Raw genomic sequence first — 12408 nt, 5'->3', positions numbered from 1 at the left:
CTTCCCGTTTAGGTGCAGTGTGCTTGGCTCCACGCCAGTTGAAAAGTTGAAATAGAGTAGACTGTTATGTAGTTACAGCATGGAACAGTGTGTTTCAGCTTTTTCATTTGACGACAGACTCAGGAAATAATTCATTCAATAATCCATTCATTTCAAAAAGTATTTATTTAAACTTCTGTAAGCCTCGAACAAAGCCAACTGGGATCGTAATGGCCAAATAATTAGAAAGAAGAAAAATAAGGGCAGGTTACACTTTTTTTGTAACAAATCATGACAACAAACACAATATTTTGGGCTGAACAAATGATTATAAAGAAGTTTCAGTCATAGGTGAAAACGTAAAAAAAGTGTTGAGTTCAGCTATTTTGGCACTTTTTCCACTGTCACTGATGTATAGTGACTATGGGGCACAACACAGCATGCTTTTCATCAGTGGTTCTCAAACATTTTCATGTCACAGACCTCTAAATTAATATTTGGCCGTGGAATCCCATCTGAAAATATTTTGTGCCAGGGACCACAACATTTTGTAATAGAGTTATTTTTGAGGGGCGCTATGCAATAATAGCGATGATTTGATTGGCTGATCACCCCATAGGGATGATTTGATTGGCTGAGCAAAGTATGTACAGTATCTATATCTATCTATAAATGCACCATGTCTCTGTCTGTACGCGTGTGTATGACTGTAATGAGATGAGGCATGGATCTCCAACTTCCATCACTACCGACTGCTGCTCTACAGCCAGGCACCGGTCTAGTTGAGGATAATCAGTGAGGACGCAAATTGTGATTGTCCAGAATGAGATGATGTATTATGACGAAGAGCGCCCCTCACTTCACACAGCTGTGATTTTTTGAGGGGCGATATCCACTCCTACAGTATACATCCAGCTTTTAGTTACCGTCCACAAACTTAGTCTGACTTAAACAACTGTCCCATTGATAATGAATGGAGCATTTTACATCATAGTGTCTGAGCAAATAGGCATAGTGTCTATTTTACGGCATGAATCGATGTACGATGATAAGCGCCCCTCACTTTCCACAGGTGTGATTTTTGAGGGGCGCTGCTGCGCTATATACAGTACAGCTTTTTGTCCTAACTCGTGTCACATTTACCATTGACAATGAAAGGAGAATTTATGTCATATGTCTCTGAGCAGAATAGCTTTTTGTGCTAACGCAAACATTAAATGCCATTGACAATGAAAGGAGAATTTACATCATATGTGTCTGAGCAAATCGACATGTTACGTCATGATGATGTACGATGATAAGAGTGCCCCTCACTTCACACGGGTGTAAGCAGATGAGCTTGTGCTTGTAGACCGGCAAATTATCCTAAAAGCCAAAGTATAAAATAGTGGTTCAACTCGATGCAGATGCTATATCATCTCATAGAATGAGACCCACAACCATATGGATGTGAACACATGTGGTCAACATTTCTCGCACATTGCACACCTTAAAACACACCAGAGAATTCACACTGGAGAGAAACCAGTGAGTACCAGTGAATACCCTCACTAAAAACGCTGGGACAACGCTCCACACGTCCCAAACTCTTCTCCCTTCTGGCCCCAAAACTGTGGAATGAACTTCCCGTTGCAATCAGAACTGCAGCATCACTCCCAATCTTCCACCGTTTCATGGCCCATAGCACTTACCCTATACCCCCTTAGATAGCACTTTTTAGACTTAGATAGCATTTAAAACAGACTTATAGCATGTCATGTAGACAGCACAATAATTGCATTGTATGTATGTATAGTCATAGCACTTCATATGTATAGCATAGTATAGTATATATGTATAGTTTATATGTATAGTGTCATTATATAGCTATGTTCTAGTTACGTTCTTAGCTTACGCATGTTTCATGATACATGCATTTTATATATGTGATGTATTCCCATGCCTTTTTGTTCTTGCTTAATGTAAGTCGCTCTGGATTAAGAGCGTCTGCTAAATGCCTAAATTGTAAATTGTAAACCATACGGATGTGAACACTGTGGTCAGCATTTCTCTCAAATTGCACACCTTAAAACACACCGGAGAATTCACACAAGAGAAACACCCTATGGATGTGGACAACACTTCTCTCAAATATTCAGCCTTAAAACACACCAGAGAATTCACACTGGGGAGAAACCCTATGGATGTCATCAGTGTGGACAACACTTCTCTCAAATATCCCACCTTAAAAGACACCAGAGAATTCACACTGGGGAGAAACCCTATATGGATGTGATCAGTGTGGACAACATAGTTCTTAGCTTACGCATGTTTCATGATAAATGCATATTATATATGTGATGTATTCCCATGCCTTTTTGTTCTTGCTTAATGTAAGTCGCTCTGGATTAAGAGCGTCTGCTAAATGCCTAAATTGTAAATTGTAAACCTTACGGATGTGAACACTGTGGTCAGCATTTCTCTCAAATTGCACACCTTAAAACACACCGGAGAATTCACACAAGAGAAACACCCTATGGATGTGGACAACACTTCTCTCAAATATTCAGCCTTAAAACACACCAGAGAATTCACACTGGGGAGAAACCCTATGGATGTCATTAGTGTGGACAACACTTATCTCAAATATCCCACCTTAAAAGACACCAGAGAATTCACACTGGGGAGAAACCCTATATGGATGTGATCAGTGTGGACAACATAGTTCTTAGCTTACGCATGTTTCATGATAAATGCATATTATATATGTGATGTATTCCCATGCCTTTTTGTTCTTGCTTAATGTAAATCGCTCTGCATTAAGAGCGTCTGCTAAATGCCTAAATTGTGTGTGTGTGTGTGTGTGTGTGTGTGTGTGTGTGTGTGTGTGTGTGTGTGTGTGTGTGTGTGTGTGTGTGTGTGTGTGTGTGTGTGTGTGTGTGTGTGTGTGTGTGTGTGTGTGTGTCCGGTGTAACAGTGAAATACTGTAAAAACGGCCTATCATCAAAAAAACTTGCAGGGTGTGAAAATACCCTGAAAGTTTCATTCAAATTGACCACTAAGGGTCACTATAGTTGCAAATAATTCAAAGTAAATCATTAAAAAAATTATTGTCAAAATAACTGTTGAACCATGTGTGTACAATTATTTTCAAATCACCCAATCAGTTCTGCCATCAGTTCATTGGGGCATGAGTATGGTGAAAAATGTTGTCCAAACATCCCCAAACTAGGTTGATTTGCTGTGGAAATGTGTCCCTTTTTAAATTGGAACCGAACAGTAGGGGGGAAAGGACAGCCCAGCACAGATTTGGCAGTAAATGAATTGTCGAATCATCATAAAACCTCTTTTATCTTTAAACTTGTAACAGTCCGTGTTGGCTTGAATCCCTGGGTTCATTAGAGGAACAGAAGTATCGGAGCTGTAATGAGTTAGGCAACATAAAACGTGTTTACCTAAAATGAGACAAATTGCGTTTAGGATTGGGATTGCTTAAAGGACTGTACTAATGGTCTGACGTGTAGAGTTTTTAGATACCTGTTGGATGCTGTTAATTTCAGTGCTGTGTTAAAATTATTCGTGAACATTTAAATGTCCATGACATTTTACATTTTTGTCTCCACCAGGCCGAAGGCATGGGGAGAGAGTATATGTTTTGCACTCCGTCTGTCCGTGTGTCCGTGTGTCTGTGTGTCCGTGTGTCTGTGAACAGCTAATCTCCGGCACCGTTAAAACCAGGTCGATGCCAAATTTTGCACACACACTCCCGATATTTCATATTCCATCCTAATTGGCAAACATTGGCTTTCAAAGTTTGCAGGATTGGCCCTTTTGAAACAAAAAGCCTCAAATCATGAACGCAGCATGCAATTGTGTGAAATCTTTCACAGACTTTCCTACCTACGCGACCAGGAGGCCATAATCTGACCTGGCCGGCTGATGGAGACCTGTGCCCCGAGGGGCACTTTTTCTAGTTCAAATATATGTTGACACATAAGCCTGTGTCATACAAGCCTATTTTATCCTAAACTAGAAAAAGTATGTGAGTGTGTGAGTACAGGGTCTAATTAGGTTTTCCCCTTGTTCATTCTGCATGCCTTTAAATCTGGTGTTGATCTACTGTATGCACATTATTCATCATGTTACACCAGTACTGTACAAACCTCCAAATCAAGGCTTTTCACATGTTTCATGAATTCGACGTTGTTCTTACACAAAATAGGGGACAGATACCCATCTAGAGATGTGCAGGACTTGAGACAAAAGACGTTTCCAAAGTGCTCTGTTGTTCTGATTCTGAAATGGGACCAAACCTTTTATTTTATTTTATTTTTAACAAACACAAATTCCAGTCTGTTAAATGTGAAGCAAAATAGGAATACACAAAAACATAGTAGAAATGTAAGTAGAGTAATCATGGCAAAAGGAAAACGAGAGACAAAACAGCGCCCTCTTTTCGGAGTCAACAGTGTCTCGAGAGACTATACCCGTTGAGTAATGCTGTCGGGGAGCCAGCAAAGTGGCTTCAAGTGGACACATTCCTGAACTCCACAAACCACTGCTGCTCCAACTAACCAGTTGATGCAGAACAATTGCATGCGATAGACTTGTCTATACACGCTATTGGCATTTCTGGTGCCTTATTCTGAAGAGTAATTTACTACAGTCAGTCAGGACAACCTCCACCTGGGTCCAGTGTATGCCACAAATGGCCATTGCAGCATCTTTGATGTAAACTGCTAAATGGTAAATGGTGCATTTAATACAGAGCTTGTGCATTACATTCACCCATTCACACACACATTCATACACCGATGGCGGCGGAAACCATGCAAGGCACCAACCAGTACATCAGGAGCAATTAGGGGTTCGGAGTCTTGCTCAAGGACACTTCCGACACTGACTCTGAGAGCCCTCAGCCCGGGTTCGAGCTGGCGACCTGGCTACCACTGATTGAAGATGACCACTTCACACGAAGTTTAGTGTGAGGTTAGGAGATGAACATGCTAGAGGGTGGAGTGATGCGGTGGGTGACTAGTGTCATTCGCCAACACCTCCCTGCATCCGCGCACGACCCTGTCTGAGTAGCAGATATACTGATCTGCCCCATTGCATTATGAAGTGGGACCGGGGGCAGGGAAGCCTGAACGGGTTCTTTTGTGTGCTGGGGTGAAGGAAGTCATTCGGGGTCTAATGTGGTTTGGGTTACCTGAAGGAGATTTTCACAATGTGAGCAAGAAAAGGAGGAGAGGAGGGCAGGGCAAGGCCAACTGCTGGGCATAGAGGGGAAGGTTTGAGGGGTTGAATTAAGAGTGGCCGCTCCGGGGATTAGGTGACTGCCGAACTGAGCTCACCTGGAAACCAGTCCAGATTCTTCTTTGTCAAGGTCAGGCTTGATGGATTCTCCAGAACCTACGAGGCTGGATAGCCTTAACCCCTGTTCCCACACAGAAGCTGTTGATGTAATGCTGGCGTTCCAGTATATTGTGAAAACATCAGTCTGTGTCAGACATTTTCTTTATTTCTATATTTATTATTATTATTATTATTATTGTTTATTTTCTCTTTAGAATCAATGTAAAGTACATATAATAATAATAATAATATAACGCCAGTGCCGCTATTTTTAGCAATGGGATAATATGTTTTTGGGCGAGCTGGTCATTTTTAAGTAAAAAACACCCCTGCTGTAAGAAGTCATAGTGCATAATGCATACTGTGTGGTTTCAGCCATTTTTAAGGCATGGAAAAGTGAGACAGTTTAAAGTTGGAAAAACGTACTTTCTCAAATTACTCTCCTCATTCCAAGTGAGTGAGCCCAATGGACGAGAGAGAGAGAGAGAGAGAGAGAAGGGAAGAGAAGAGAGATGGACTGTTAACTTCCCTATCGTGTTCTCATCACCCATTTGTCGGAGAGTGTCGATGAGGGAGGAGGGGTTCAACTGAGGAAACGCAGTAATGCGCCTCATCTCCATCTTTCCCACTTCTTTATCCTATATGCAGTATTCCCCCGAAACACACCATCTGTTATGCAGGACGACCCTTGGCCAGGAAGGGACTGTACGTCCTACTGTATGTGACTATTTTTTTCCCGGGTCCACCTCCTTTGTGTTTTGCTCTCTTTCACAAGTTGGTTAAAGGTATGTGTGCATTTACACAACAAGACATGGGTGGTATAAAAGAACTCTCCACAGAGAGCCCCTGCACTTGTTAATGGGAGCCCGGGGTCTGCCCTCCGTCCAGTAGCCTTTTACACGTCGTGCCCTTCCCCTCCTCTCCAGTTACGTCCACTGTCCCCCTGGAACAAAGACCCAACTGACTCCCATCTCCTTCCCTTCCTTATCAGCCTGGAATCGCCTGAGATTTGCCCTGGGTATCACACCACAATCTATGGAAATGAAGTTTCTTCTATGTCCTTGTAAATGAGGCTGTTCCTAATTAAAAAAAAGAGTGAGTGTTCAGTTGTGACCTAAGTGACTCATGTTAATTCCGTAACCCTACCTACCTCTGCACTTGAAAAGCAGGTGGTTTTAGTGTGTATGTGTGTCACTGTTTTTTTGTCCATAAATGCCCCAGAGTGAGACTGTACTACTTTAGGTTGGTCAGGTGCCTCGGTGAGTGTTTATGGCTGTAGTGTACCGGGAAAGACTCTTATCACAGCACGATCAAACGGCCTAATCCAAATGTTTGACATTTGTATTCTGAAATGTCCTTTGTCCACAACATTGTACTTCTGAAATGAAAACAGTTCTTATTATGATATCATCCATGACTTTGGTGTTTTCTCTCCCTCAGCTTCCAGGATCTTTCTCTTGCTCCTTCTGCTTCTTACATATTCTTCTTACATTCCTCTGTTTCCACTCCCACCCTCTCCCCCCCCCCCCCCCCCCTCACACAGTCAGTCGTACTCTCAAAATCTCCCTCCCCTCCCATCCCTTATACTCCTCTACCTACAGTACTTCCCCTTCTCCAAACACTGATCTCAGATTAACTTGAACACTATCCCTGGTAAAGTTTGCACCTGCTTCTTAAGGCTCCAGAGCTTCAGCCGAGGCGTTTCACCCTCTCGCTTGTCTTTATTTTCACTCTTTTTGTAAACGGAACCACTTCGGTCCCCTTCCTTTTTCATAAGCGGTCACGCGCCTGCCCTGCCAGGCTTTGGCTGCCCTGTGGACCGCTGTTATCTCTGTTGATCACTCCAAGGATTTGGGACGAGAAGTTCTCCGTCGTCCTCCGTCTGGACAACCAGTCCCCCACCCCCTTCTCCTCCCATCAGTTCAGTGACTGCCGCCGCCCCCATCCATCCACCCACCCACCCACCCTCTGCTTTCTCTCTGCCCCCACCGCCCGTGGATGGTTCTGGATGGAACACAGCTCTGTGGAGGCAGCCTGGTGAGAGTGGTGAGGTGCTAGATGTCCATCTTCTGAAGGCAGGTGAGTGCAGCATCTCTCCATCAACTCAATCTGCTTTTGGCACTTGTAGGGAACTGTCACTGCCGACATAGAATATATATTTTTCCCACTAGTATTATTGTCATTCTTTAATAGGTGAATCAATGCATGAACAGGGGAGATGTTCTTGAGCGTAATCAAGGACAATTTGTATTGTCAAAATGTGACAATATACATTTTACTGGTGAATCTGTGGGTGCAGATACTTTCAGTTTGTCTTTGCTGCATGTGTAATTTTGTCACTGTACTAACTAGAACACTGATTAGTACTATAATCAGATAGATTTTCAGTGATGTATTACAGTAATCTATAAGGCGAAAGAGATTACAGTTTGCTAATGGTATCTAAACATATATGCTGAATAGATGTGTTTGGGATATTAAGATTTATTTCCCAAGTCCCCATGTCCCAAGTCAAGTGTGGTTGGTATTTACATTGTTGAATTGACAGTGGATGTGGCAGTGAATGGATTATCTTTGGGCTGAGGCCACTGCCGTCTTGTATGTCCCATATATGTCCCAGAGTGTGACCCCAGAGGGAAACAAGTGTTCAGGGTGCTTGTTCAGGTTTTACATGAAGTCCCCCATTATCTAAATTGTCATGTTGACAATGCATAGAGTACATGTCTGTCACATAAGATGTGGGGGTGGGTGTGGACGGGGATAAGGGACCGGGGGCTGTGTAGAAGTCAAGATAACAATTGTGGCAATCTCTCTGTTGCTATAGTAGGATGACAGCGCGATGACAATACCCCGCTCCTCTTTCACCAGCGTCCACTAACCCTGGCACACCTGAGCACAATTTACCATCACACTGAATGCTATTCACACGCCGCACAGAAGACATGGACATTTGAGAGAGGAGATTCCAATTTGCCTTGTATCAACAGTGCTATAATGTTACACATCAAGCCTCTGATCTGACTGGATCCTTATCACACTCTTTCTTTAGGCTATTTGTATCGGAATTTTATAGAATTGTTAATTTAAAAGCATATTCATGTGCATTTTGCAATTAGTAAACCTATACAATAATTTATGATTCATATTTTGTAAACAAGTCTATTGGAACTTCAACAGCATCCCATGATGAGTGAGTCTCAAGTGCTTCAGGCCAGAGTTTTAGAAGGAAACTTTTCAAAGCACTAAAAAGGTTGACCCTGAGCACTGTAATTACACCAAATCACTCAACTGTCACAGGCGCTTAACTGTAAAAGGTTACGTTGACATGTGACACGTCAAGTGTGTTAAACTGGAACGTTCAACACACTTGATTCATGCCCCACTTTTCTGTCACCGCTGATTTTCGTTCTGTTCGATTGAACATGGCCAAATTCCGAACGTTATTATAGTGACCGCCAACTTGGCATTTATGCGACGGTTTGGCAAAGGGATGTCTGCCAGGCTAGGCACAGATCGGCCCAAAGGGCCACGGCAAAGACCTCTGCAATTCAAACCTACTCACTTAAAGCCATTAGTGCCCTTGTGTTTATGCTCCTCTTCCTTTAGCCAACAAGGCATGGATGGCTCCCAAATAGAAGTGGTAATTAGGTCCTAAGCAGCTCCCGTCCTCAGACACAGAGACGCTGGAGTCGTGTGGGTCAGCTGGGTAGGCTGCCGGGAACCGTGGCACAGAGAGGCCCCTAGACCACTGTGTCCACTCACATGGGATCGTAAGGCGAATGTGATCCTGACACATTGTTCTGGCATGCATAATAGGGCCTTTTCAGCGCTTCTCAGGGGAGACCTGGGAGCCTGATCTTAAAGAAGTTACGTGACGTTGGCTTGATGGCTCACCCTCCTCTGTACTTTGGTCCAGCACACTCGCACGTACGAGAAGCCGCTCGATGACTCACTTATGTCGGCATGTACGCAATACGAATAAAGTCGATAGGGTTGTGAATGGAACTTTAGCTGCTCTGATCGTGGCAGTGTGACTCGGAATGTGAGGAAGTGACATCATGGCTAGCCCAAAAGCTTGGGTCACTCCCGCTCATATCATGAACTCCTTTTCTCCTCTCCCTTGTTTTCAGGATGGTCAGGCCAGGCAGTCCACTTATACTGTTGCACCTCCTCAGCATCTTCACCCAGACAGCAGGTACAAGTAAGTCAATTTGTAAATGTCCCATATATCACTGGCAATGAATTTCAACCATGTTCTTTCACAAGCCAGTTCCTTATCATTTTATGCCCAGTGGATGCTACTATTGGCTCTATCTTCAAAACTGCTACCTTCTCCTCATTTAGCTAGCCCTGAGGATATCCTGTACCCCTATGGACCTGCTGCCAGAGATTTCGAAACCCCCAAGATGGATGATGGGAGTTCTCCTGAAATCCTCATCCAAATTCCGTTCATCTACTTCAACAACCCCTACCGCTCTATCTTTGTAAGACTTGATTCAACCCATCACATTATCCATAATTACCTTTTTGACCTCTCTACCTGAGGTAGTAAAAGGTAAAAGCACATCTCTCCCTCTTTCCGTTCACAGGTCAACAACAATGGCGTCATCTCCTTCAATGTGCAGGTGAGCCAGTTCACACCGGAGGCCTTCCCTCTGAGTGACAGCAGGTCATTCATTTCGCCACTATGGGCAGATGTGCACAATGGCATCCGGGGAGACGTGTACTACCGTGAGAGCACTGAACCAGACATTCTAGAGCGAGCTACGCACGATCTCCGCAGATACTTCAGGAACATGCCCAACTTCACAGCCACATGGATTTTTATTGCAACATGGCACCAGGTCACTTTCTACGGAGGCAGCCAGACAACTCCGGTAAAGTACAGATGTAGACCCTTACGAGTCCACTTGGGTAAAGTTTTACACTCATTGTTATGTTATTATACTGAACATAACAGAATGCCGTGACTTTGCTGAAGCTGTCTTTATTCTCATGTCAAAAGGTAAATACGTTCCAGTCAGTCCTCATCACAGATGGTGTGGCGTTCTTCTCCATGTTCAACTATGGAGAAATCACATGGAGCACAGGGACTGCCAGTGGAGGAGATCCCTTAACCGGCCTGGGAGGGACGACTGCGCAGGTATTCTAACGACACCCCAAGGTCACGTCCCTCGTAGCGTAAATCACATTGCTTTTCATTTGTCTTCTACTTAAACGTGGAAATTGCAAACAACCTTTTCAACATAATGTTACCCTCACAACCTTTCAGTCGGGTTTCAATGGAGGAGATGTCGGACACTTCTTCAATTTGCCCGGATCGCGGTCCAATGATATGGTGAACATTGAACAGACAACAAACGTGAATCTCCCTGGACGTTGGCTGTTCCGCATAGATACTGATCTGATCGACCCCGCCAATGGCTGCAGTTACAATGGTACATTGTGTGTGTGTGTGTGTGTGTGTGTGTGTGTGTGTGTGCGTGTGCGTGTGCGTGTGCGTGTGTGTGCGTGCGTGTGCGTGTGCGAGTGTGTGTGCGTGTGTGTGTGTGTGTGTGTGTGTGTGTGTGTGCGCGCGCAGGGTGGGGTGGGTGGCTTTTGAGAATCACTGGTGTAGATATAAAGCCTTGTCCTTCCATGGCTTCCTTTCTCAGGGCGTTATTACAGACGTGGGGAGATCTTCTGGCTGTCCGACCAGTGTACCCAGCGATGCCGCTGTCTGGACATGAACAACGAGGTGCTCTGCCAGGAGGCGCCGTGCGGGCAGCTGGAGACGTGTGAACAGCAGGAGGGGGCCTTCTACTGTCAGCCGACACGCACCAGCACCTGCGTGGTCTTCGGCGACCCTCACTACCACACCTTCGACGGCTTCCTCTACCACTTCCAGGGCACCTGCTCCTACCTGCTGGCGAGGCCCTGCTGGGAGGTGCCGGGGTTGCCCTTCTTCAGCGTGGAGGCCAAGAACGAAAACCGCGGGGTCGCCTCCGTGTCCTGGCTCCGAGACGTCACGGTGGAAGTGTACAGTCACACTATCACGCTGCCCAAGGGCAGCCTGGGTACCGTCCAGGTCAGAGGCTGTGGTCTGTAGTCCTGGTGATGAGGGGGAAACGCTTGAAAGTAAACCAAGGAGAGAAAACCTTCTTTAGCATTTCACGTCATTTTCACAACAGAACCGTATGACTTGGAAGGACGTTTTCAGTTCATATCAGCTTTCAAACATTTCTCCCTCATTATCCTCTTAAATGTGCATGCATGCTAAACACTGCCTTCCTGAACGTCCCACTTTGTTTCTCTTGCTAGGTGGATGGTCTGATTAAAACCTTGCCAGTCCAGCTCCAGCTCGGTGCCATCAAGGTTTACCAGTCTGGGGTGGCCATAGCATTGGAAACCGACTTTGGGCTGTTGGTGACTTACGATGGACAACACTATGCATCCATCTCCTTACCCAGTTCATACTTCAACAACACCTGTGGTCTCTGTGGTAACTATAACGACGACCCTGCCGACGACCCTGTACTGCCTGACGGGTCGCTGGCGGAGAGCGTGGTGGAGCTAGGGGGGAGCTGGCGTGTGGAGGACGAGGACTGGAAGTGCAACGACGGCTGCGCCCAAAACTGCAGCGTTTGTGAGCCTGCCCTGGAGGCCTTTTACTTTCGTCCTGACTACTGTGGCCTCATAAACAAAACCGACGGGCCTTTCAGGGACTGCAGAGCGGTGGTGGACCCCACGGCCTTCGTCTACAGCTGTGTATATGACATGTGTAGCCACAGGGACAACATCACCACACTCTGCCAGGCCATCCAGGCCTACGCACTGGCCTGCCAGGCCCTGGGCGTCACCATACGGCCCTGGAGAACTCGCACCTTCTGTGGTGGGTTATCAATGCGATTATTGATTTATATATAATAATAATACTATTTATTTCTCTTTTTGTTGGATTCAGTTTGAATGCTGCTGTTAACTACTTTGGCTAATTGTTATCATGTAATTTCCATTTCTCTCATTGGCTCAGCCCTGCCGTGCCAAGAGTTCAGCCGCTATGAGGTGTGCACGAGTGCCTGCCCCGCCTCCTGCTCAGACCTCACCTCTCAACTG

At 45.1% G+C, this 12408-nt stretch overlaps 1 protein-coding gene across 1 annotated transcript in view; it reads left to right on the top strand.

Moving 5' to 3' along the window:
* Positions 1-9444: 9444 nt before the first annotated feature.
* The window catches only part of tecta (tectorin alpha), a gene marked incomplete at its 5' end in the record, with an annotated part of 19886 nt that continues 16922 nt past the window's right edge, over positions 9445-12408 (top strand). The window contains 8 exons of the mRNA XM_080779951.1: positions 9445-9508; positions 9658-9797; positions 9903-10190; positions 10319-10456; positions 10586-10751; positions 10968-11380; positions 11614-12184; positions 12326-12408. The exon at positions 12326-12408 is cut by the window's right edge and continues 525 nt beyond it. Of these exons, the coding sequence (XP_080636077.1) occupies positions 9445-9508; positions 9658-9797; positions 9903-10190; positions 10319-10456; positions 10586-10751; positions 10968-11380; positions 11614-12184; positions 12326-12408 (1863 nt within the window). The remainder of the gene's footprint in view (positions 9509-9657; positions 9798-9902; positions 10191-10318; positions 10457-10585; positions 10752-10967; positions 11381-11613; positions 12185-12325) is intronic.

This window comes from Protomyctophum bolini (assembly GCF_963924005.1).
Source record: "Protomyctophum bolini genome assembly, chromosome: 13".
NCBI classification, from domain to species: Eukaryota; Metazoa; Chordata; class Actinopteri; order Myctophiformes; family Myctophidae; genus Protomyctophum; species Protomyctophum bolini.
The sequence above is the reverse complement of the archived record's forward strand: the minus strand, read 5'-3'. Positions and strand labels throughout refer to the sequence as shown.